The sequence below is a fragment of the Eptatretus burgeri genome, chromosome 12, assembly GCF_056783735.1.
Source record: "Eptatretus burgeri isolate ZD-2024b chromosome 12, Ebu_testis_v1, whole genome shotgun sequence".
NCBI lineage: Eukaryota > Metazoa > Chordata > Myxini > Myxiniformes > Myxinidae > Eptatretus > Eptatretus burgeri.
This window is the reverse complement of record NC_140972.1, coordinates 1325658-1353500: the sequence shown is the minus strand read 5'-3', so window position 1 is coordinate 1353500 and position 27843 is coordinate 1325658. Positions and strand designations below refer to the sequence as shown.

Genomic DNA, 27843 nt, shown 5'->3' with positions numbered 1-27843 from the left:
ATATATATATATATATATATATATATATGTATGTATGTATATGATGTTCGCACAACGACAACGTCGCAAAACAATGCATTTCTCAGAACGTAACCCCGTCGTTAAGTGCGCATGACTGTAGTCGACATTATAGTTCCTCCATGCAATGAATGCATCACCAACAGTACACACAAGTGGAGAAGTGGACTTCCTTATATTTCATTAGGGTTCCCTGTCATTCTGACATACCTATTGCGTACCGATTGCGTATTCTGACATACCTATTCACATACCTATTGCGCATCATTCTGACAGGGAACCCCATTGTTTTTCTTCTGTTTATTTCCTTATTCTTTATTATTTGTTCTTTTTCCGCCGGCAATTTGCGGGTTCTTTCGCTTTAAAAAGAAATTTCTCAAGAACGGTAAGTCCGATCGACACGACATTTTCACTATAGTATGTATCTTTTTTGATAGCAAACTGAATTGGTAATTGTGACGTCATAGGTCACGTGGTGCGGGCGCCATCTTGAAAAAAACCGAAAAACTTTGGACCTCTGTATCTCTGAAACGGTGCGATGGAAATTTTTTCGCTTGAAACATTTGAATAAGCTCCTCAAGGGAAACAGGTTGATTTTTCGTGAGGTCATCGGTCAAGAGGTGTGCCGGTAAAAATTCATTAGGTACAACACTGCATCAGAAAAATTTGAAATTTCTTGAGCCTCATCTGCACAACAATTCACCGTAGAAAAAATATATTGTGACGTCATTGGTCACTTGGTTTGGCAGCCATCTTGTTTTGGGATTAAAAAAAATCTTCTCCAGAACGGCTAAACAGATTGAGGCGAAACTTTACACACACATTCTTCATGAGGTCCTTTAACAAGTTTGTTAATTTCTTATTGATCAGTTATACGGTTTGGCGGCAATCTTGAATTTACCGGAAACCTTCAAACATCTTCTTCTCCCGAACGGCTTGTCAGATCAAGGGGAACCTTCACAAACATATTGCACACGAGTCGGGAATGTAAATTTGTTAATGTCGAATTGATAGGTCACATGGTTTGGCAGCCATGTTGGATTCAAGAAAAATATTAAATAATGTTTTCTCTGGAATGACATAAGCTATGGAAGCGAAAATTTGCAACTATCATCCTCTATGGTGTCTGCATTCATATTAATAATTATGACGTCACAAGTCACATGGTTTGGCGGCCATCTTGGACAGAAAAACAGACCTTATTCAATTTATATGAAACTTCACAGACTTCTTTGGGTCCCCGATGGGAAGCTGAATTTAAATTTATGAAGTTTTCGGTCACATGGTTCGGCAGCCATCTTGGATTTAAAATGAATAAATTTAAAAAACCTTCTTCTCCAGAACGGCAAGACAGATTGAGACGAAACTTTACACTTGTATTCCCCATGTGGTGCTTTCTCAAGTTTGTTAATTTCTTCTTGATCAGTCACATGGTTTAGCGTCCATCTTGAATTTACCCTAAAACCTTCAAACATCTTCTCCAGAATGGCTGATCTGATCAAGGGGAAACTTCACATACCTATTGCGCATGAGTAGGGAATACAAATTTGTTAATTTCTAATTGATAGGTCACATCGTTTGGCAGCCATGTTGGATTTGAAAAAAATATTAAATAATGTTTTCTATGGAACCGCTTAACCTTTCGAAGCGAAAATTTGCAAATGCCATCTTCCATCAATTCTGCATACATGGTAAAAATTATTACGTCACTAGTCACATGGTTTGGTGGCCATGTTGGATGTAATAAAATATTAAATAATGTTTTCTCTGGAACGGCGTAACCTATCAAAGCAAAAATTTGCAACTGTCATCCCCTATGATGTCTGCATACATGGTAGAAATTATGATGTCACAAGTCACATAGTTTGGCGGCCATCTTGGATAGAAAAACGCACCTTTTCCGTAAACACGAAATTCACGGACATGTTTCACGACACAGTTGAAAGCAGAATATAATTTTTTTTGTCATCTCATGTATCTCATGTCGTATCAAAGGCTGAGGTGTGGATAGTGCACACGAGTAGTGAATATAACTTTGTTAATTTCAAATTGATAGGTCACATGCTTTGTCGGCCATGTTGGATTCAAGAATTATATTAAATAATGTTTTCTCTGGAACCACATAATCTATCAAAGCAATACTTGGCTACTATAATCTAGCCTCATGCCTGCACATATGTTAACGAGGACCAATGTGTCCAAGAGCCTCGTCCTCAAGGTTTTGCCTTCAGCAGAAGAAGAAGAAGAAGAAGAACACCGAGCTCTCTTCATTTTAATTTAGAAGAGTAAATAATGAAGAAGAAGAAGAGTAAAAAATGAAGAAGAAGACTAAAACAAGAAGAAGAAGAGAAAAAATGAAGAAGAAGACTAAATAATGAAGAAGAAGAGTAAAAAATGAAGATGTAGAGTAAATAATGAAGAAGAAGAAGAAGAAGAGTCTAAATGAAGAAGAGTGAAAAATGAAGAATAAGAGTAAAAATTGAAGAAGAAGGGAAAAATGAAGAAGAAGAAAAAGAAGAGTAAATAATGAAGTACAAGAGTAAAAAATGAAGAAGGAGTAAAAAATGAAGAAGAAGAGTAAAAAAATATGAAGAAGAAGAAGACAAAAAAATGAAGAAGAAGAGTAAAACAATGAAGAAGAAGAGTAAAATATGAAGAAGAAGAGTAAAAAACGAAGAACAAGAGTAAACAATGACGAAGAAGAGTAAATAATGAAGTGTGAAAATAAGACATGCTAAAAATTATGATGTCACAAGTCACATTGTGTGGCGGCCATCTTGGATAGAAAAACACACATTTTCTGATGAACACTAAACTTGACAGACGTGTTCCAATACACGGTTTGAAGCAGAATATAAATTTGTGATGTTATCGGTCACATGGTTCGTCAGCCATCTTGGTATGGATTGAAAATTAATAATTTTTTTTAAATCTTCTTCTCCAGAACAGCCGGACAGATCGAGACAAAAATTCACGCACACTTTCCCCAAGACATCCTTTCACAAGTCTGTTAATTTCTAATCGAAAGGTCACACGGTTTGGCGGCCACGGTCAAATTTACCCTAAAACCTTCAAACATCTTCTTCTCCAGAACGGCCGGTCAGATCGAGGCTAAACTTCACGTACGTATCGCACACGAGTGGTGAATATAATTTTTTTAATTTCTAATCGATAGGTCACACGGTTTGGCAGCCACGTCGGATTCAAGAACAACATTAAATATCGTTTTCTCCAGAACCGCTCATCGTATCGTCGTGAAACTTTGCGACCGTCGTTTAAGTCTCACGTCGTATCAAAGGCGTCATTTACGGGTACCCGGTCATCACTGCCAGAAGTTATAAAGTGGCAGTTCTAGTTTTATTTTATTTTTGTCGATCTTGTCGAGGCTCGTATGAGAGCTCACAGACAACGCACAGCAAGGGGGGCATGAGACAAGAGGGGTGGGAGAGGGAAGGACAAAACAGTGGGGAACGGAGACATTAATCTGTGGAAGGGAGAGGTATGGGGCGGGGAACACGGGGTATAAAAGATGGACATTACAGGGACTTTCTTGAAGGAAAGCAGGAAATTTGAAGCGGGTGAGTTTGGGTTGGATTAATGGGGGTAGAAAAGATTGAGGATTTGGATGGGGGATGATAAGAGGTGGTGGTGGACAGTTGTTTTGAAGGCCTGGAGGGAAGAATGGGATTGAACAGAGTGAGGGAGTTTGTTCCAAAAGTTGGAAAAAGAGGAATGAAAGAGTGAAGGTGAGCAGTGATTCGTGATTTTGGTAGTTTTACCAGAAGGGCGTTGATAGCAGACCTTGAGCGACCTGCGGAAATATTGTGGGGATAAATCACAGAGAGGGCGGGGGGGGCGAGACCAGAGAGGGACACAGTAGAAAACAGAAAGACCACCAACCTGCCTGCAGCGAGAGAGTGAGTGGCCGAAAGGCAGCCTCAGTGCGGGAGACACAAATGATCCTAAATGCCTTGGTTTCCACAGCGTGAAGCCGAGAAAGGTCGGAGGCAGGAGCACCAGCCCAGAGGGGAGTACTCCATCAGGCTGTGGACGAAAGATTTGTATGTGGTCAAGAACTCAGGTGAGCCAAGGAAGGACTTTGCACGACGGAGGATTCCCAGTTGTCGACTGGCTTTGGAAATGGTGGGGTTCGAAACGGTCCTTTCGGAGAAACAAAGTGAGAGTGCAAGATTTGTCTGGATTGAAAGATATGTTCCACGTGTTGGACCATTTTTGATTTTACCCAGATCTGCAGTGAGTGAAGAAGCTGCTGCTTGCCGGTCTGAGGGATGACCGATGGTACGGCAGAGGGTGGAGTCATCAGCAAAGAGATAAAGAGGATTTTCCAGAGTTGGAGAGATCATTGATGAAAACCAGAAAAAGAACAGGGCCCAGAACGCTGCCTTGAGGAAATCCAGCCTGGACAAGAAGAGGGGATGAAAGAACTCCATTTAGGGTCACACGTTGACTGTGACAGGAGAGGAAGTCTGCGAGTCATGAGTGGAGATGGCCTTGGATACCATAGGAAGAGAGTTTGGTGAGCAGGGCAGGGTGTCAGACCGTGTCAAAAGCACGCAATATGTCTTGGGATATGGTTCTGATTTCATGTCCGCCATTGAGGACCTCCATCCATTGTTGGGAGAGCAGAAGCAGCATATCCAGCATAAGGTGACCTGGTCTGAAACTAAATTGATGATCGGAAATCAGGCCATTAGAGAAGAGAAAGGACTTAATGTCTGAAGCGATGATGGATTCCATAACCTTGCTGATGATTGGGAGAAGGCCGATTGGTCTGCAGTTACAGGGAACTGTTTTTGCACCTTTTTATGCAGGGCAGTGATGTTTGCTGATTTCCAAGCAGATGGCAGATGACGTTGAGCAAATGAGAGGGTGAATAGAACAGAGAGAGGGTGAGCAAGAGCAGAGGAGCGAGCAGGTTTTTAGGACACGTGGGCTGATGCCTTCAGGACCGGTTGCAGAATCTGAGTCGAGGTTTGAATGCAAGCTCTCCACCTTGTCAGAAGAAAAGGACACAGAGACCAGGGACAGTTGCATGCAACTGGGTAAGGTTGGTACAGAAAGCAGTGGGTTTTGGTCACGAGATTTTGATGCAAACACCGAGTTTAGGCATTCAGCTTTTTCACATGCGGTCTCAGCAGTGCGGCCATTTGAGGTAAGGGAGGGGATGGAAGGGAACATACACCAGAAACAGATTTGATTAGATGCCACCAGGATTTGGAGAAGGGAGAGAGGTTGAGAGTTCAGACTTGACCTTAGAAAGATGTTTTCTGGCTCTCCTGAGGGTAAATACACACTTGTACTGAGCTTTTGGAAGGAACTGAGATTACCCTCAGTTGGGTTTGCTTTCCTGAGGCAAAGGCAAGTTGTTTCAGGACAACTGCCTCGTAACAAGCCTCAGTGAACCATGGGCGAGAGGAAGGGTAGGACAACTGAAGACGACAGGGGATAAATCTGTGCATGAGAGAGAGCAAGTTTCTTGGAAAGAATTCCCAGGATGAGTTGATGTTGGAGAAAGTAGCGATGGCTGCTTTGCGAAAGAAAGTAGAGAAACACCAGTCTAGAAGTTTGATGGCTGCTTGGAGAACCTGCCAGCCGGCTTGAGTGAAATACCAGATTCGACGGCGCTGAGGGGGTTCTCTGATGACAGCCAGAGAGATGTTCACATTGACAAGGACGTGGTCTGAATAAGTGATTGGAGTGGAGGAAAAACAGCAGATATTTTCAGGGAAATTTTGTCAAAATCAGATCCAGAAGAGATGGAGATCCATTGGTTTTGATCTGGGTCAGGAAATTGACTGATTGAGTCAGTCTTTCTTGTTTTGGTCGTTTTATAATGAATGTTTGAATGTGGCCATTAATAAGTATTGTTGTCTCAGTTTACACCTGTTTCTAATTACCACACCCGTTTCTATTAACATTAATTGCTACACCTGTTTTCTTTTCACTACCCCTGTTTCTAATTACTCCACATATATTCACCTTGATGCAACTCATTTTATTGGAAGTTATAATCAAATGTATTTTATTAGAACTTGTAATCAAATGTATCCTCTCTTGCTTATTATGTATTGGAGCCAAAAGGCCAAAAGCCAATTGCCTCCACAGCTTTATGTCTGCTTTCCTGTATTATTCTTTCATTATTCTCGAATTGCTCTCTGGATGTACTCCATGTCCTCTCTTTTTCTTCCTCCATTCTCTTCCCCTCCCTTTCTCTCTCTGTTCTTAGATTTCTCATCAATGTGCTGGCAAGCCTTTGTGTACTGACAAACCTCTGTAAAGGAATTATATGATGCTGACAGCCTGATATATTAATCTGTCCAGAATTGCTTTGCTGGTAGTTGGACCGCTGTTTGACCGTTGCTTGCATTCCTGTGCGTTTGTTGTTTTTGACCAAGGCGATAAAAACTTTCTGATTTTTCCCTCCTGTGTGCATATTTCTTTAAACCGGCCCAGACAAGGTCAGATGTGGGACATTATGACCAAGAAGTCTTTGAACATTTTGAATTTTGTTACCATTAATTCTGATGGGTGTGGAATCTTGCAGAACAAATAAAAGAACATTTTGTGAAATAGATTGATGATGTACAGGTTTCAATGAGATTCTTCAGTCACAATGCGCACACATGAAGATAAAGTCAACACATCGTGACGTCTGATGATCTCTGTCAGAATAATCAATGGTCATCGTCTTTCATTATCAGAATTAATGACATTTTTAAAAGAATATCAGAATATTTAAAAAGTCAAAATGATGATTATAATTTGGAAGAATTAATATTGCACTTTGTGTCGATCATTTGCAAATTAGTTTGTAGCAGTTTTAAATAGACATATCAATTTCACCTGTTATTAAATTGTTTTAAATAGACATATCAATTTCACCTGTTATTAAATTGTTTTAAATAGACATATCAATTTCACCTTTTATTAAATTGTTTGTAATAGACATATCAATTTCACCTGTTATTAAATTGTTTTAAATAGACATATCAATTCCACCTGTAATTAAATTGTTTTAAATAGACATATCAATTTCACCTGTTATTAAATTGTTTTAAATAGACATATCAATTTCACCTGTTATTAAATTGTTGAAGAAGAGAGATCAATTCCACCTGTTATTAAATTGTTGAAGAAGAGAGATCAATTCCACCTGTTATTAAATTGTTGAAGAAGAGAGATCAATTCCACCTGTTATTAAATTGTTGAAGAAGAGAGATCAATTCCACCTGTTATTAATTGTTGAAGAAGAGAGAACAATATCACCTGTTATTAAATTGTTGAAGAAGAGAGATCAATTCCACCTGTTGTTAAATTGTTGAAGAAGAGAGATCAATTTCACCTGTTATTAAGTTGTTTTAAATAGACATATCAATTTCATCTGTTATTAAATTGTTTTAAATAGACATATCAATTCCACCTGATATTAAATTGTTTTAAATAGACATATCAATTTCACCTGTTATTAAATTGTTTTAAATAGACATATCAATTTCACCTGTTATTAAATTGTTTTAAATAGACATATCAATTTCACCTGTTCTTAAATTGTTGAAGAAGAGAGATCAATTCCACCTGTTATTAAATTGTTGAAGAAGAGAGATCAATTCCACCTGTTATTAAATTGTTGAAGAAGAGAGATCAATTCCACCTGTTATTAAATTGTTCAAGAAGAGAGATCAAATCCACCTGTTATTAAATTGTTGAAGAAGAGAGATCAAATCCACCTGTTATTAAGTTGTTGAAGAAGAGAGATCAATTTCACCTGTAATTAAATTGTTGAAGAAGAGAGATCAATTCCACCTGTTGTTAAATTGTTGAAGAAGAGAGATCAATTTCACCTGTTATTAAGTTGTTTTAAATAGATATATCAATTTCACCTGTTATTAAGTTGTTGAAGAAGAGAGATCAATTCCACCTGATATTAAATTGTTTAAGAAGACAGATCAATTCCACCTGATATTAAATTGTTTTAAATAGAAAGATCAATTTCACCTGTTATTAAATTGTTTAAAAAACGATCAATTAAACCTGTTATTAAATTGTTTAAAAAGCCTGGTGTTGGCTTAAAAAAAAGCCTGGTGTTGGCGTAGTGGTTTGGGTAGCGGCTTGGGATCCAAAGGTCCTGAGTTCAAGCCCCGTTGGCCGCTTGAATTAATACACACCAGGAGGTTGTCTCAGCCTGTCATCCTTCTGAGGTCGGCAAAGGGAGTACCAGTGTACTGGGCCCGGTGTATGCCCCAGTTAGAATAGGTGTACCATATCCCTGTGTCATAAGAGGAGACCAGGGTTGCGTCAGGAAGGGCATCCGGTGTAAAACCTGTGCCAAATCATTATGCGGATCATAACGGATGATCCGCTGTGGCGACCTAACGGGAGCAGCCGAAAGAAGAAGAAAAACAAGAAGATTATATTGTTCAAAAGGAGAGATCAATTTCACCTGTAATTAAATTGTTTAAAAAGAGTGATCAATTTCACCTGTAATTAAATTGTTTAAAAAAACATCAATTTCATCAGTGATTAAATTGTTTAAGAAGAGAGATCAATTGCAGCTGATATGAAATTGTTTCAAAAGAGAGATCAATTTCACCTGTTATTAAATTGTTTAAAAGGAGAGATCAATTAAACCTGTTATTAAATTGATTAAAAAGAGAGATCAATTTCACGTGTTATTAAATTGATTAAAAAGAGAGATCAATTTCACCAGTAATTAAATTGTTTACAAAAGACAGATCAATTAAACCTGTTATTAAATTGTTTAAAATGAGAGATCAATTTCATCTGTTATTTAATAAGACATCAACCATGCATTATGTTCTTCGTCATCAACCATGCATCAACCATCAACCATGCTTTTGCTCTCATATGAGCATCGTCAAGGTATACAAATTGATCAAAAAGACAAATTTACCTTTTTAAAAATTGTTTTGAATGAGACTTTTGCAAGATCTCTGAGACACCTCAAATCTAACCATTTAACCACCATGTCGACTCGGTGGAGGGAACAGAATGTCCTTTGAATAAAGATGTTCTTTCCTTCTTGAAACAAGTGTGTCCTTGTTCAACCAGAACATAAAAGTTTCCTTCTTTATTTATGATGTGTGGAGGAACGAAACGTGTTGTGAAATAAAGCCTGTTATTTATCACAATGTCCCTACCTGCAGAAAGCATGGATCAGCACTTGTCATCAGCAAAGCCACACCTTTGGCACAAAATGTGTCAAGAGGTGCTATATAAGGACCAACTTCGACCTCACCACTTGTGTGAACCTTTTCGTCTGCAGTTTGAACATTTTGCCGACTGTTTTCCTCACCAGTGAAAGATGCATAAGTCGTTGTTCTTGTTCTTTTTCATCCTCGCCTGCTGTTTTGACATCAACCATGCATTGAAAGTTTGTTCATACAGTGGGCTGGTCTGCAACAGAGTTCAATCGCAATGTCCAACAGTCATGCAGGAGATAATCAAGGTAAGCAAAATCTGTGCATGATAATGGGGGTTTTGATGTAAGTTTTAAAAGTGAAGATGATGAAAATAACTAGGAAAGTAATTACTGTCTTCATTGCAAAAATAAAGACAGTTCCATTGAAAAATTTTGTCATTTGCTTAAGTGTATAATAAATCACACATTTCAGTGAAATTGGTGTCATTTATAAGGCATTTATTTTAATTGTTTGTGCTGTAAAATCAGATGAAGGAGTTGGACGTGATTTACTAAATGTGTGTTACATCATTTGGGTGTTTTGATCCCTCTGAAGGAGTAAATACAACTTCTGAAGAGATGCTTCATGACTTTCACCACCTTAGAATCAAAAGGTTCTCACAAACAAATGGTCAATTTTCAGAAAGAATGTTTTGATTCGAAGGCGATGCTATGTAGACATTAAGAGACACTATAAATCTGGTAAAAGACCTCCTAAAAACAGGCCAATATGGTTAATGATTGGTTTGAAGAACATAACACTTTCCCTAAACCAGTCAAGAGAAGCAATGTGCCTCGATCACCCCGATCTTCTTTTTGTAATAAGGGTGTGGAGATAATATTCCTTTAGGAATCGGAAAATAAAGTTTGCAAGTTGTGACAGAGGTGAGTTGCAAAGGCATTTCTTTATTAGGAATCCAATGTGACATGAAAATGAGTTTAGTGGGAGGAGAGATACAACAAAATGAGATGTTATTATAAAATAAATTTATGCTTATACATTTTTGAATGATATTTGGATAAAAGCTGCAGCAATAATTAGCATTGTCTCATGAGAAGAAGCAGGAATTCATCCAGATGAGATTTTCATGTTTGTTCCAAGGAATTTTCCAAGATATCTAAAATATCTCTTACATTTCTTCACATGAATGATATGAAGTAATTTAATTGTCAAGGATATATTAATTTGGGGAAAAAATTAAATACATACTTCTGGAAGATATAACCTGTCATCATAACATATCGAATTTGAGAATTGTGTGCTTGTTTGTTTTTTTTATGTTTCACTTCGATGCACTCTCTTGAGGAATTAAAAATGAATACAAAATAATATTGCATTGGGAATGTTTGTGAATTCGATTGATAACCACAAGTGGCCACCCAGTGCTGTCCAAAGATTGGGGGGAGATGGTACCCACCCTATGCTGCCCACCTGGGTGAGCTTTTCACAGCGGTTATTTCGGGATGTATCGGACATTGAACAGCGATGAAGTTACGAGCCTCACGGTGGTTACCTTTTGTCTGCGGGATGGCGACCGCACTGTCTTACCCCACATCCCAATATACACTTTCTAGTGGCCTTTGGCAGCCTGAAAACAGAGCAATGTGTTGTCACTTAAAACCTTGGTCAGATTCTGAAGGACTGACACCCAAAATTTGTGGCTTCTTGATGCTATGGTTTACCCATGAAATAATAACATACGAACACACAAACAAACAAATACACTTGAAAATATTCATAAGATCTTATAATTGTTTTGCTTTTTGTAACCACACAAATTAGTTCTAATATTTTTGTAATGTTCACTCAAACCTGCGAATTTGAGATTTTTTTTTTTAACTCTCTCACCCTTGCGGTGGGAAAGCAGCTGCTCAAGAAACCTCCATAAGCCCAAGCGGCAGGTCAGTAACCGGCCACCACATGCTCTTGTTTATCACGAGTAACTTCCTGAGCAATTAGTGGCTCCATTATATTGCACCTGATCTTCGGTCCATGTTGCCGCGGACAGCTCAGGAAGTGCGAGGGAGGATTTCCCCGTGCACACGCTTTGTTACACACCACAATCGGCCCATCCTAGTGAATACACCAAAGTGAATATTCTGCGGAAGTTGTAGCATGAGATTCACGAACGTTTTTGAAGGTTTTTAGTGAAAAAGCATTCCAAAATGAGTCGAAATGTGATGTCTGTTGATGAGGAAGGTGGATGATGATGATGTGGATGATGATGATGATGATGATGATTATCGTGATTTTGAGTAGGGGAATGACTTTTCAAACAGGAAAGTGAAACTGACAGTACTGACAACAATGCTGTGAGAGTTCACAGAGGTGTTGGTGGGGGGTGTGGTCGAGGTCGATGGCGTGGTTGGGGCAGAGGACGTGGAGAGGATGGATTTGGAGTTTACAGTGTCATGTTGAAGTTTGCACTGGGAGGAGAGATGATGCCGAAGCTATCGATAACCTTGGGGTTACAGGGAACTTGGTCGTCCGAATGACTGACAAATTCTCAGGATGGAATTATTCCCTGTACACTGACAGATTCAACACCTCAGTTCAGGTGGTTAAGTGTATGATCACACAACAATGGATAAGGAGGTATGGAACTACTATGACCAGCAGAAGATAATTTCCCAAGACCCTCACAAGGTGAAACAATGAAATCAAAAAGGGGAATGGGAATTTCTCTTCAATGGGATTCAATGGGATGGTGCTGAAAAAAGAAAGATTCCTCTTGCTTGTCCAAAAGCAGTGAACGCCCATAATGCAGAAATGGGGGGGGATGGACAAACAAAAATGACCAAATTACTCAATTGCAGAAATGCCACCGCCACGATAAATGGCCAGGTCGCTTGATAATAAAATTCTTCATGTGCACTGTGTACAATGCATACATTCTGATGGGTTTCACAAAGTGCCATGCTCCACCAAACAAGAGAGCAGTCAATTTCCATTTATTTATGGAGAAACTGTCAGGAACTTGCAGGAGATGTTCAATCCACTGAAACAGCATTTGGTAATCGACGCTCAGCAGTTTCAGGATGAGTGACGACTGAAACGGGATGCTCACCATGATGTAGAAAAGGCTCCACATGCGACTACCAACAATCGATGTGTTGTGTGCAGAGAGAAGGACATCATGGCAAAGCAAAGGAACTCTCGGGCAAAGGACGAGGACTTGCCAAAACGCTGCAAGACAATACACTGGTGCACGGACTGTGAAGAATTCTTATTTATCGGAAAGTCAGGATATGACTGCTCGTTTGAATGCAACCACAAACTGGAGTATTGGTGAGAAACTCAAGAAGAAAGAAAGCAAGACAGTCTTTGATTCAAAATATCATTTAATTGTAATTACAGGACTAGAAAAATAATTTTAAACGCAGAAAACAAAAATAAAACAAATTTCAACTTTTCAATTATTTTTCTGAAGGGATCCCAGGGTGGGGGAACAGAAAGTCCAAGGAGCTCAGGGTTCAAAAGGTTAACACACAATCCTTGTTTTTGAATGAATTGTTGAATAATTTTTTGAATGAATTGAATGAAACATTCTCCATTGTTTTGAATGAATTGAGGTTCAATGAGTCTAAATCTGGACCTGTATCAAGAAAATCGTCTTTGTGTTTCATTTCTCTTTCATGTGCAGCTCATAGTCAGTGATCTTTTGTTTGTTCTCTTTAGATTTTCACACGTTGTGACATTCTCCTCTTGATCACAACAAAACCTCCTTCGGAAGGAGACGTGAATCGAGCAGCAATGTTAGTCGACCTCCTGAACAGGTTTGGCAACTTCATAATTTACAAAATCTACATTTTAACGAAGCCTGTCAGTGGCAATGAGCATGAACAAGACCTTGTGCTGAAGTTTGAACTTTTCTCTTTGACATTTCTCTTACCCCGTCCTTGTGAAATAAAGAAACATTTGGAAGGGTATGATGAAGCTGTAGATCAAATATTTATGACAGTGTTTGGATTAAGCTGAAAACAATTCTGAGAATTCGAAGGAAATTATTCAAATGTAGTTTTACAGTTCACTCACACATTTCTCTGCAACATTCTGACAGTGGCAGAGGTTGTTCGAGTTTATTTCTGGAATTATGAAGGTTCTCAAATGGTTCCATCATGAACCATGTTTTGTGTTTGAGTACATCATCGCCAAGCCAGGAAATAAGAGAGTAGAGATGGACAAGAGTGAAAAGGGAAATAATAGACTTCCCAGAATGAACCATTTTGAGAGAGATCTGGAGACTGAATTGGAATACCTTGTGATGGTTGATCATGTTAAACTCATGGATCATCTAGTTTATATTTAATAATCTACTATTTTAATTGCTTACATCTTTCTCTCATGGGCTGGCAGCATGGTCTGCAGGTGTGCAGACTCACCTCAAAGATGACTCGTCTGGGTTTGAATCTCAGCCGAGCTATCATTTTTCAGGGTGGGGTTTCTCAGGCAGGGTTTGTGTGTGTGTGTGTGTGTGTGTGTGTGTGTGTGTGTGTGTGTGTGTGTGTGTGTGTGTGTGTGTGTGTGTGCGTGCGTGTGTGTGCAATGCCTTGCATGGATGTTGAACTGGACGTCCCATCTTCCAGTATTAGTTTTTGGACATTATTGATCCCACGGTGTACTTCGTGAAGAGTTGGCGAGCTATCTCTGGCACATTGGCCAAATTCCAAATTCCTGTCCTGACTCCCTGTGTCAGAGTGGTGACCCGTCGATGATTGTAACCTGAGCCATGTAAACTACTTCGGCAGCACCGACGCTCTGTTTAAAGCATGGTTCATGATCTGCTCTTTATTACATCACATTTTACATTAACTTTGTTTGTTGTTTGTTTTTCATTGTATATCTTCACGTTGTTGGACCTTTATAATTATTATATTTATCTCATGTTATTTTGAAATGGATGTTCAGAAAAGTACATGGAATTATCAAAAGAACGTTTACATTGAAATCCAACTTCCTGACACAGGTTTTACTGGAACTTATTAACTGGAGCATCTCCCCTAGGGAGTTCCCTGAAAACACCTACAACTACATTAAGAGTGAAGAAATGATGATAGGATCCTGGAGGAGAGTGTTTGCGTTCATCTACCGGTACGTCATCCAATGATCTTGATAAGGATCATTACATCGAGGGGTGTGAGATCAATTGTATTCCCTTCTATAAACATCCACACATGACATTTGTTGTACCAAGATGATTTGAGAATGGGATGTAAAAAGTGAATTATAAACATTTCTTTCGTGTCCAAGTTCACATAATATTTATAAAAATGGGATTTTTCACTTACAACTCCATTCCAACCCATCCTTCCCCTCTTGGTGTACAATGGTTTTTATTTGTATTCTCTCCCTATTACCTGCAATTCCTATCTTCCCCACTTTCCCAACGTCCCCCATCCCTCTCAACAAAACACTCTGTGTCTTGTCTTAAATCCCCCCAAAAATAATCTCCCTTTCTCCTGGCATACCCACGAGTTCCGATCCTTCTGCTTCTTCCTCTTCTTCTTCTTAATCCTGCAGGCACACCTTTATTCTACTTGCGCTGACCCACTCGAGCCTTTACCTTCACGATTTCTTCCACCAACCTTCCATTCGCGAATCTTACCTATTCTTCAAAAATACATCAACAATTAATAATCTTCTTTGTATCCTTTCTATATATACACCTCCTGTAATCATGTGTCGCTCTCCACTCTTCCTGATACGTTTCATTGACCCAGCAGCTTCACTCTGCGTTTACCGTTCCATATTTACCACACACCTCCACGATTTTACCTCAACCTTCCCTTTTCCAAATGTAACGCAATCCTTATTTGAAATAAATAAATTAACTTTTGACGTTACACCTCCCATAAACACGTGTTTCTCCCCATTCACGATTCAACTCCACGGTTTTTTCTACAAACATTCCATTTCCTAATCTGATGAAAACTCTCAAATAATAATTATAACAATAATAATAATAATAATAATAACGGTTTCTTATAATGCCTCATCTGCCTCTTTCACACGTGTGGTGCTCTTCACTGCATCATAATTCACCTGTCTTGTTCTATTTCCACAGTCTGTTCTCAATTCGACCTCATATGTGGTGACTTCAATTGTCATCATACCAGTTTGCAAGGTGTGGGTACCTCTCTCACCTGTCATGGCACTTCAGCAAAAGCTCTATGCGACTCATTGGGACTGGTCAACTTCCTGACCCGGATATCAACCAATTGTATTCCATCTCTTCTGGATCTGATTTTGACAAATTTGCCTGAAAATATTGGCTGTTCTTTCTCTGCTCCAATCGGTTCTTCTGACCACGTCCTTGTCAAAGTGGACATCTCTCTGGCTGTTATCAGAGAACCACCTCAGTGCATTCGAGTCTGACATTTCACTCAAGCTGACTGGCAGGCTCTCCAAGAAGCCATCAAACTTCAAGACTGGTCTCCCGTCACTACTTTCTCCAACATCAACTTATCCTGGGAATTCTTTCGAAGATATTTGCTCTCCCTCATGCACAGATTTATCCCCTCTCGTCTTCAGTTGTCCTACCCTTCCTCCCTCCCATGGTTCACTGTAGCTTGTGGCGAGGCAGTTCTCCTGAAACAACTTCCCTTTTCCTCATGGAAAGCAAACCCAACTCAGGGTAATCTCAGTTCCTTCCATAAAGCTTGGAGCAAGTGTGTATCTACCCTCAGGAGAGCCAGAAAACAACATCTTTCCAAGCTCAAGTCTGAACTCTCAAACCTCTCTCCCTCCTCCAAATCCTGGAGGAAACTAATCAAATCAGTTTCAGGTGTGTGTTCCCCCTCCATCCCCTCCCTGACCTCAATTGGCCCCACTGCTGATACCGTAAGTGAAAACGGCTGAATGCCTAAACTCGGTGTTTGCATTGAAATCTTGTGTCCAAAACCCATCGCTTTCTGTCCCAACCTTACCAAGTCGCATGCCACTGTCCCTGGTCTCTGTGTCCTTTTCTCCTGACATGGTGGAGAGCTTGCTGTCAAACCTCGACTCAGATTCTGCAACAGGTCCAGATGGCATCAGCCCACGTGTCCTAAAAACCTGCTCCTCTGTGCTTGCTCACCATCTCTCTGTTCTATTCACCCTCTCATTTGTTCAAGGTCATCTGCCATCAGCTTGGAAATCAGCAAAATTTACTGTCCCACATAAAAAATGTGCAAAAACAGATCCCTGCAACTGCAGACCAATCAGCCTTCTCCCAATCATCAGCAAGGCTATGGAATCCTTCATCGGTTCAGACATTAAATCCTTCCTCCTCCCAATGGCCTGATTTCCAATCAATTTGGTTTCAGACCAGATCACTCTATCCTGGATATTCTGCTTCTGCTCTACCAACAATGGATTGAGGTCCTCAATGTCAGACATGAAATCAGAGCCATATCTCCAGACATATCGCGTGCTTTTCAGAAGGTATCGCACCCTGTCCTGCTCCCCAAACTCTCTTGCGATGGTCTCCAAGACAATCTACACTGATGGCTTGCAGACTTCCTCGACTGTTGCAGTCAACGTGTGGCCCAAACTGGAGTGCTTTCATCCCCTCTTCCTGTCCAGGCTGGAGTTCCTCAAGGCAGGGTTATGGGCCCTGTCCTTTTTTTGTTTTCATCAACGATCTCTCCGACTCTCTGGAAAATCCGATTTATCTCTTTGCTGATGACTCTTGCTGCTTGCAGCCTTTATTGATCTCTGCAAATCATTTGATTCAGTGAATCGGGATACCCTCTGGAGGATTCTTGGTCTTCATGGGGTGCCACCCAAACTGAACGATCTGATGTCTGAACACCACTCTGGTACTGAGAGTGCTGACATATTCCCAGTTGTTACTGGAGTTCGTCAGGGGTGCGTACTGCCCCCCACACTTTTCAGCACTTCTATGGGCTGGATTCCAGGGAGGATATCAGAGAGATCAAGCTGCCTTGCATCGTTTGGGAATGTCAAGATCTCTGACCTTGATTTCACAGATGATGCAGTCATCTTTGTGGAGACTTGAGATATCCTTTTGGTGGCCCTCGAGGTGCTGAATGAGGAGAGGGAGCCACTGGTATTACGGATTTCCTGGGTCAAGACTAAGATCCAGGTTCTCAATGACATCTTGGATGCTGCTGTCCTGTCTGTACATGTTTGTGGTGAGGATGTTGAGGTCGTGGTGAGATTCACTTACCTTGGCAGTGATATTCATGTCTCTGCTGGCTGTGAATCAGAGGTCAATAGACATCTGGGTCGGGCCTGGGGAGTCATGGATTTCTGGATAATGGGGTGTGGCGCTGCCGGTACCTGTGCGGGAGGATGAAAGTTCGAGTCTTCAGGTCATTGGTGCTTCCAGTCTTGCTCTATGGATGCGAGACTTGGATTCTGACCAAGGATCTGAGACGGAGACTTAATTCATTTGGTGCCAGGTCTCTTCGGAGAATCCTTGGTTATCGCTAGTCGGACTTTTTGTCCAAGTAGTGGTTGCTGAGAGAGACTCAAATGAGATTTGTTACCTGCATTGTCTGTGAGCATCAGCTGTGGCTGTATGGACATGTGCCTCATTTTCCTAGTGCTGATCCTGCTCACCAGATTATCTCATTGAGGGAGTCTCTTGAGTGGAGGAGGCCAATGGGCTGACCACATGCCTCGTGGTTTCAGCAGGCTGATCGGCATCTCAAGGTAATGGGGATGGGCCAGGCATCTGCCTGGAGGGTGGCCAAACGGAGGCCCCTGGAGTACCGACCGATGGAAAGTGGACGCAGTGACGCGCTGCTCTGGCACATTCTCCCATACCTGACCTGACCTGACCTGATGACTCTACCCTCTGCCATACCATCGGTCATCCCTCAGACCGGCATGCAGCAGCTTCTTCGCTCACTGCAGATCTGGGTTAAATCACAAACTGGTCCAACACGTGGAACATGTCTTTCAATCCGGACAAATCTCACACTCTCACTATGTCTCTCTGAAAGGACCGTCTGGAACGCCGACTCCCCCCTCCCGATCGACATTCTGAACAATCCTCCTGAAGAAGTCCTTTCTTTCAAGCTTCTCGGTCTCACTATCTGCCATGACCTTTCCTGGGAAAGTCACATTTCCAACCTGGCCTTCAAAGCCAGTCAAAGCCAGTCACTGGGAATCCTCCATCGTGCAAAGTCCTTCTTCGGCCCACCTGAGCTACTGACCACTTACAAAGCTTTTGTCCACAGCCTGATGGAGTTCTGCTTTCCCCTCTGGGTTGGTGCTCCTGCCTCCCACGTTTTTCGGCTTCACCCTGTGGAAACCAAGGCATTTCGGATCATTGGTATCTCCCATGAAGAGGCTGAGTCTTTGGGCCTCTCTCTCTCTTTCACCACAGGTCTGTCAGTGGTCTTTTTGTCTTCTGCCGTCTCCTCTCCGGTCTTGCCCCCCACCCCCCTCCCTGTTGAGTCTGTGATTTGTCCCCACTATGTTTCCAAAGGGTGCTCAAGGTCCGCCAACAACCCCTTCGAGTAAAACCACCAAAATCACAAAACACTGCTCACCTTCACTCTTTCATTCCTCTTTTTCCCACCTTTGGGACAAACTCCCTCACTCTGTTCAATCCCATTCTTCCCTCCAGGCCTTCAAAACCGCTGTTCACCACAACACCTTATTGTCCCCCATCCAATACCTCTATCTTTTGTACCCCCGTTCGTCCACCCCAAACCCACCTGCTTCAAATTCCCTGCTTTCCTGACTGAAATTCCCTGTAATGTCCATCTTGTATCCCCCGTGTTCCCCCCCCCCCTCCCTCCCCGCCCCATTCCACAGATTTGCTGATGTCTCTGTTCCCCACTGTGTTGTCCTTCCCACTCCCGCCGCTCATGTCTCATGCCCCCATTGTTGTGTGTTGTGTGCTCGCTCTCATACGAGCCTCGATAAGGTACACAATAATATATATTCCCACGACGTCCATCGTTTCTTACCGACATCCTTCCTCGGTGGATTCTCATCACATCCTTTCCCTTTTTTTCCTGCACTTATCAAGGGATCAACAACTTCAGGATTCATCGATTTGTGATGAAGAGAAAGGATAAACCTTCAAAACTTGAAGATAATTCAGAATGAAACAAACTTGAATCTCAATTTGAATTTGAACATTTTTGGTGGACAATGTCTCTTTAATTTCTATTTCGTTCTCCTTCACAACCATCATCATATTGTACCAATTTATAAAATAATAACAATCACTTAAAAACCACACAGGTTCCCAGGATCAGATCAGATCCATTCCAACATTCTGAATGACGTGTGTACATCCTTCTGTTTAATCGAGCAGAAATCCCTTCTCAAAGGAACAGTTCCATCAGGCTGGAGGAAAGCTGACGGAGTGCTGATCAAAAAGAAAGGAAACAGGAATGAACAAGGCAATTAGCATGGTGTCAACTTGAGTTGTGTGGCAGGCAAGTTCATGGCAAACATACTGAGGGATGTCTGTGTTGAACACATGGAACAGAACGCTCTGTTTACGGACAACCACCACTCAAACTGTGATGTCATACATTGTGGACACAAGAATCCAAATGTTGAGTTCGTCATAAATAAACACAACTCTACCATAACATAAACATGAGCAGAACGAGAGCGACAATAGGTGGAGCACACACCGTGTAGGAAAAAGATCAAAACCCCCAAATATCCCCCAACCTCAAAGCAGAGGAAGAAGAAGATCAATAGGTTTCAAGTGTTGAGAATGATGAACCAAGTTGACAAGATCACGAAGGGAATATTCTTCAACAGACGAGCAGAGGAACAAATACGAGGAAACTGGTTCATGAGATTCACGGGAAATTACCGGAAGTAGATAAAGAAAAACATTCGGTGAAAGAACAATTACACAGTGAAACAATGTCCGCACACAAATGGTTATCAGTGCTACGGTGAACCAAGTTCAGTTCAACAGAGTTAATACTGGAAACATGACCCCGGAAATATGACCAACAGATACCACGTGACCACAATTATAACTTCAATGTGCAGGAAGAACAATCAGATGACTGAAAATCCTGGAACAAGTGATGTGTGTGTGTGTGTGTGTGTTTGTGTGTGTGTGTGTGTGTGTGTGTGTGTGTGTGTGTGTGTGTGTGCCTGTGTGTGTCTGTGTGTGTGTGTGTCTGTGTGTGTGTGTGTGTGTGTGTGTGTGTGTGTGTGTGTGTGTGTGTGCCTGTCTCTGTGTGTGTGTGTGTGTGTGTGTAGATGTGTGTCTGTGTGCGATTTGTTTGGATCTCTTCCGTGAGTCTGACACCATGTATTAAAGAAGTTTTCATTTCCTGGGAGGGATCACTCCCTGAAAGAGGTCTCTGTTTTTGCCATATGTGTGAAGGGGTCGACCCAAACATACAAAAGTTGAAAATCCTTGATGTAAGAAATGTGAGCAGGAAGTTTGTATTACATGTTGTACACGATTCAATGCAAGTTTAGTTACTGGTTTTGTTTGTTTGCAGATCAGACTTGGTGGAGATGAAATATGATTCCACGGAACAGGGTCCAAAATTAATAGATTATAATATCTTTCATCCAGAGGCATTCTTCGTGAGGTTTCAGGCCAATAACACCAGTAAGTATTAAAAACTTTCACATTTTAGTTTACACAATGCTCTTTTATCGGTACAAAAGAATATTTACTAATATTTCATTACACTTCATTACAGATTTGGAATGTGATTTATTATTGTGTGATGATTGTTCATGAGTTCGTTTGATTGTTCCATAACACCCCCATTGGTACAGGGCCTTGTGTATTCCCATGGGAATTTTATGATAAATCTAATGTTTATTGTATTAAATGTGTTGATATGTTATGGAACATTGAAAGCAAGTCGGGTTCCATGTTTTTATACGAGTTCAATAATACATTTTGAGATCCCAGAATGAGGACACCATATAATCGGTGTCTCGCTCTTCCCCATTGTCTGTGATTGTTTCGAGATCAGTGTTGAGATGCCTTGGTTCATTGTCCTTTTGTGTGTGAGCTTCCAAGATCGCCATCAGCTTAAACTTGTTCAGGCAGACTTGAAGGGAGCCATCTGATGTAAATCGAGATCTTGGAATGGAACTGAACTGGCACATTCCAACAGCGACTTGGAGATCAACATCTGGGTGTGATCATGCATTGATGAGCAGTCGAGCGAACAGTGATAGGTTCTCCTTGAGCTCAACATGAGTGGCAAACTTGAGATTTTTTTCTTTGAAGCAGATTTCCACGTTAGTCGATTCAGCGTATTGCTGGGTCATGTCTTAATGGCTGGAATGGTGAGCTTGGTATCCGAGGGTCCTGAGTTCAAATTCCGATTTGCTGTTGAATTAAGACCAGGTGGCGTTGACTCAGCCTGTCATCCTGAGGTTGGCAAAAATAAGTACCAGCTTGTTGGTATCCTGTGTCGGAGTGGCGATCTGTCCAGCATTCTGCCCAATAGCCCAGGAAACTGCTTAGGCAGCACCAACGCTCTGCACAGATTATGTTCCCAATGTATGGATCTAGATTGAGCTTGTTCATCTTTTTCCAAGGACTGAGTGCACCAACGATGTGCGTTGTTACAAAATCCTCACAGTACTGATTTCCAATGACAAATCCACTAAAGGTAATACATATCAGCGGTGTGCATTCAGGTGTACTCCTTGGGTCGAAATTAAATTGAAAAATAGCAAACACAATGAACTAACATTGCAAACAATTATATCTTCCAAAGGTGTATTTTAATTAACTCAAACACCCAATTTTCATTAATGCACTCCAGTGGAGTTCCCTTCGTATGCATGCAAAGTTCAGGGCCCCGAGTTTTCATAGTTTTGGAGTTATGGAGGAGATTAACGGATGAATGGCCTGACACACACACACATTTATGAGGAAAGATGACCAATATGAGCGATATTCAAAAATCTCTCTGAATGATCATCAAAACACACCAAGGTATGTTTTTTGTTCAACATATAACATAAACATTTCGTTGGAAAAATATATATATATATATATATATATATATATATATATATATATATATATATGCCCCGGTTAGAATAGGTGTACCATATCCCTGTGTCATAAGAGGCGACCAGGGTTGCGTCAGGAAGGGCATCCGGCGTAAAACCTATGCCAAATGATTATGCGGATCATAACGGATGATTTTTGGTTTTCTCAGGTATCAGGGATTTGATTCTTATCCCCATTTGGACGGATCCAAACGAAGTGAAGAAAGAAAGTCGTAAACTTTCTTCAATGTTTCAAGCAGTTCAATCAAAGTGGTACAACACGGTAAGAACAATAAAAAAAAACTCGTTTTTTAAATAAAATCTGTGCAGATCTCCCGTTGTAAATTTAATATCCACTCCACATACTCTATGACTCTTGAAATATTTTTTATGACACAATGTAAATTCAATAATTTATAACGCAGGTACATATTGAAATTAACCTTCAACAAAATTTTGAGAAATACTTCAGAAAGTTTAATAACAATGGTGTAAAGTCAAGGGCTCAGGATGTGCAACGAATGTTTGGATGGATTCCCTGGTTTTTGAGGGTCCACGAAGCCAACATCATCAATGGAGTCATAAATGGAGCTTTGTGGACACAAGTACATTTCCATAACGTCGATCATACATCCTTCAATCGTGGACATGAGTACATTTACACAATTACCATCACGCATCCTTCAATCCTTCATCTGGAAAGAAGATTAGAAATTAAATAATATAATTCTGGTGATCGAGGATCCAAAGAGATCACATTACCTTTTTCTGTTTCTTCTGTAGATGACCGCCATGTTTCTCGGAGACTTTAGTGCCATGAAACATCCTCAGGAGGACGAAAGTTTGAACCAGTTTGGTGACTTCCTTTGGCTCATTGATGAGAATATGGACACAATGGTGAAAGAGGATATCAACTCTGCAAATGACCGGTTTGTTTGCAATTCCTCAATTATATTGGGACATTATATAGTAAGAGCAACTACAATCCTGAATGATGTGCTCATTGGGATTATTCAGTTATAACATTCGCAAAAATGTGAAACTTGTTCTTCTCCTTACCCCACTCCACCCAGATTCCTTACCTGTTACCTATCCCCAACCCTTTCCCTTATTTTCCAAACTCTCAACCTATTTCCTTTCATTTCCCTTTCCTCTTACAATGACATAGCTTCAGTTGTTAACCACAAGCCTGGTGTTGGTTAATAGTAACCAATGTTAACTACAACATTTAGACTAAATGCAATATCAATAAATAAATAACTAAATAATAAACACCTTGCAGACACACAAGTGAATTGTTTTCTTCAAAGGAACTTTGCAAAAACGTGTTCTTGATTCGTAACAAATTATCTTTACATGTTTCATGATGATTTATGTGTGATTATCAGTTAGACTCATGAACTACCAACTGCAATATGATTACATCACTACACATAAATGAACACACACACACACACACACACACACACACACACACACACACACACACACACACACACACACACACACACACACACACACACACACACACACACACACACACACACACACACACACACACACACACACACACACACCTGGCACAGAAACCACTCCGAAGTCGGTTTCCATCTCAGATGAATAACTTAATTAGCCTCTGTTGGACTTCATGCGAAATGAGGGCGAACGGATTTGGTTTCTGTTCACGTCCCTGCGTGCGTGTGTCCTCAACCATTTCTCGGACATGCATTTACCGATGTTGTTTAAACTTGTCATACACATAACGAATGATGTCTTACATATGCTAGTCATTTATTTTTACACATCAGATCGAAGATGGCCGACTGGTAGGCTGGCGTCCATTTTAGTTGCACATAAATATGGGCTCGCCCTTCACGTCCACACAGCAAAATTACTCAAACAACGGGGCTGTGTCATTTTATGTCTTTTTTATACTTGTTTTCCTAACCTTTTTCCTTGTGGGATCTGCAGGGAATCCTTACATTCTGAAATCCTACACCGATTCATTGGTCCATCCAATGGCACAACACCCTATCATGATAAACATAATGATGAGATATTGTGTGCTGTTTGGGTTAGGTTTTGGGGTAGGGTTGGAGTTACCTTCCTCTGTGTGTAATTCGGTTCTCTCCCCCTTGTTTCCCTTCACGTGTTTTCAAACTTACAGATTTGTGGTTTTTGGATCGGCATTACAAGAGGCTATTGTACCTGGATCAGCAAAACCTTTGAACATTCAGACGGAATACTCTCTCAGTGAGAATGAGGTATGAGCAGGGTATACCTGTCACTGATTGGACATTCAGAACATACCGATCATTCATAGTGCACTTTTCTATTGATGGTTGATCGTTTGGTGCTTGGTTATACTTGGCGTTCCATAAAGTGTGCACAAGTACATCAATCGGGTTTTACATGGCAATGAAGGATGAAAGGTTACGTTTCTCCTTCATTTAGATCTATCTGGTTTACAATTAATACAGTTCTGTGTTCCATGGACGTAATGATTTTTTTGGTTTTCCCAGTTTAATGAAATTTCTGTTTTATATAATACTTTTTCCCATTTTAATTGAGGATGAGTTCAATGAACCTGGAGCAACATTTCAGAGGTGATAAATGTCCTCAGTAAACACAGAAGATGATCAATGTGTGTTTGGAATTTAAAGTACCCAGAGACGAGTGTAATATTATACACAATACATTTGATCTGTTAGATCAATAAGTTTGATGATAAGAGATAAGATTTGAAATGTTTATGAGGACATGTTCAAAGTAACGTGGTTAAAGGATTCCTTTTCCTGATACTCCCACAGGCTCTGTGTGTCAGTGACCATTACCCTATCGAAGTGGATCTGAAGGAAATACCGGTTTAAACGTGTCGCACCCAAGATCGTGAGCAACTCTCGATTTGATGCAATCGCCGAGAGCACATAATGAAAGGATGCAGCTAATAATGGAGCTTTTAAGGGATTAAATTCGTGATTATTCAGCATTTGTGCTTTTCTTGTCCCTTTGCAAATCTTTTGCCGAACATATAATTCTATAAGTGGTTTATTGAACAAGTTTTAAATGGTATTGTCTTGGGGTTCATCAGTAAAGTGATTGGGCAGTCTTTTCACAACCTCTTCACATTATGCATGCCAGTTCACCGAGCTGTTCTTTTTCTTCTGATTTACTTGTTCCTCCTGTACTCTTTATGTAACTCTTCCATCAATGTCTGTTTCCTGCAAATAAAACTCATGAAAACACATGAATGTATTGCGTTTGAATTTGCTTACCTGCTGTTCACTTCAATATGGCTTCATTTCAGGTCTCCTCATAAATGTGTGAAAGCCATGAACAAGAATAATAAATCATTTGTGGAGGTCTGCCATGTAGTTATCATTCTGACAGAATAATTTTCAGAAAGAAAATAATTTATAGAATCCGCTCCATTTTAGGTGTTTGCAAAAAGTCATGGGCCATGTGATATCCAGTACAATTCGAGAGATGTACCCGAAGAAAAGCTGCAATTGGGAACAACATTCACACAAACATAGATCAAAATGTCATTCCAAATGATTTCACAAGACAAACTAGGGATGATGATCACACAGCTGTGTTATTCCATTAAAGGATGTGTGCCTTGAAAACAGAACTTAATTGTTGATTTAAAAAAAAAAACTCAAATTGGTAATTATATATTTCATGATGGGTGAGGAGGTAGAGGGGAAATTACTGCAAATACACGACACACACGACTGCAATCTGACCCAGGAAGGTTTTTCCCAGGAGCCAGTAGTTTTCCAACTATCATCAAAGAGTGGGGATCCCGATGGCTTTGCCTCAATCCCATCATTCGCTGAGCTGCCCCACCTTTTTCATGTTGAAGTCTTCAGTAATGGACTAAATTGTCCACATCGAGGCCAAGTCTTATATAAAAGAACTGCATTGATCGAAAAGTAAGGAAAAAGAGAATAGTCGAAGAGTTTTTGAGGAAGAAATAAATCAGTTTTTTGAAAAGGGGAAAGTCATGTGTTTGGGAAGATGTGAGAAGTTAAAGAATTCCAGAGTATGGCAGTGGAGGGGAAGAAAAAAAACATCGTAACGACCCACCCTTGAGACGCCAATGGCTACACAGTAATCATGTGATGTAGTGGCTTGTCCAGTATTCCTTGATCTCGCTAATGGTGGAGGTACACAAGAAGTAAGTTCTTGTGAGCAGAAACCGAAGTACTATCTGCAGAAAAGAGAAAGAGAGCCTCCTATGTGGCGGAATTTGAGCGTGTCAAGTTTTGAGTTCACATTGGCAGAATTGACAAGTCAACTAACTTTGGATTCAATTCTGTCCAGTAAATTTGTGTAGCTGCAACCTCCCCAGATGTGAGAGCAGTCACAAGGACGAATCAATCATTTCTCGAGTTGGAGCAACTGTTCATCGGAGAAGAACTTTCGACATCTGAACAGGACTCCTAATTTCTTCGAGGCAGACTTAGCTATTTGTGTAATGTGTGGATTCCAGGATACATTTTATGTTAGAGTAATACCTCATCGGTTTATTGTATCAGAAAGTGTAATTGTAGAATTTTCAAAGGAGATTGGAGAAGAGATAGATAGATAGATAGATATATATATATATATATATATATATATATATATATATATATATATATATATATATATATATATATATATATATATATATATATATATATATATATATATATATATAGAGAGAGAGAGAGAGAGAGAGAGAGAGAGAGAGAGAGAGAGAGAGAGAGAGAGAGAGAGAGAGAGAGAGAGAGAGAGAGAGAGAGAGAGAGAGAGAGAGAGAGAGAGAGAGAGAGAGAGAGAGAGAGAGCGGGGGAGAGAGAGAGAGCGGGGGAGAGAGAGAGACAGACAGACATTAAACTTAACTTGATTACATTTGCCCCACTTGGAGATTTTGTCCAAATCCGAATTTAAAGAGGTGGCTGTGATGAAACGAGATGTAGATCGAGTGAGGGAAGATGGGGCAGATGGGAAAGACATGGAGGAATGTAATGTTGAATCATCAACATATAAGTGCATTTGGTTACGATTGGAAGAAAGGTCATTGATAAAAAGAAGGAAGAGTGTTGGAGACAGAATGGAACCCTGAGGTACACATCTGTTGATAGGGAAGGGGATCGATGTTGAACCATCAACAATTACAGAGATAGAGTGGTCATAGAGGAAGCTCGATACGAGAGAGCAGAGTGAAGGAGGAAAGCCGAAAGAGGGAAGCTTGGACATCAGACCCCAATGCCAAACTCTGTCAAAGGCTTTTGAGATATCAAGATCTACAACAAAGGATTCCCCAAAGTCTCTCAAAGAAGAGGCCCAGACATTCATATTCATAATGTAAGAAAGGATATCACCTGTAGATCTTGCTTTGTGAAAGCCGTATTGGTGATCGGATAGAAGACTGTGAGGTTCAAGATGCTTGAGAAAATGGAAATTGAGACGACATTCAAAGATTTTGGAAACAGTGGAAGTCAGAGCAAGAGGACGGTATTCGAAGGGTTTGAAGGATCACCCTTCTTTAAAATAGGCTGCATTAAGGCATGTTTCCAGGAAAGTAGAAAAGTTTGGGGTTTTAAATAAAAACGAAACAAACGAGCAAGCAGGGTGCAAGCTA

General features: G+C 40.5%; 1 protein-coding gene across 1 annotated transcript; it reads left to right on the top strand.

Annotated features, from left to right (window-relative positions):
- The first annotated feature begins 9292 nt into the window (after positions 1-9292).
- Positions 9293-25572, top strand: LOC147014965 (deoxyribonuclease gamma-like). Its single transcript, XM_085849228.1, has 8 exons — positions 9293-9505; positions 12918-13015; positions 14244-14330; positions 20684-20796; positions 22379-22491; positions 22992-23137; positions 24376-24472; positions 25019-25572. Exons 1-8 carry the CDS (start codon positions 9362-9364, stop codon positions 25076-25078), a joined length of 858 nt encoding a protein of 285 aa, XP_085705354.1. The 5' UTR covers positions 9293-9361; the 3' UTR covers positions 25079-25572.
- The last annotated feature ends 2271 nt before the right edge of the window (positions 25573-27843 follow it).

Excerpts from the sequence above, each read along its gene's own strand:
- LOC147014965 (XM_085849228.1), top strand. The coding sequence starts at position 9,362 with ATGCATAAGTCGTTGTTCTTGTTCTTTTTCATCCTCGCCTGCTGTTTT. Across the intron at positions 20,797-22,378 it reads GTTTCAGGCCAATAACACCA|GTATCAGGGATTTGATTCTT; the intron begins GTAAGTATTAAA and ends TGGTTTTCTCAG. Across the intron at positions 24,473-25,018 it reads ACTCTCTCAGTGAGAATGAG|GCTCTGTGTGTCAGTGACCA; the intron begins GTATGAGCAGGG and ends ATACTCCCACAG.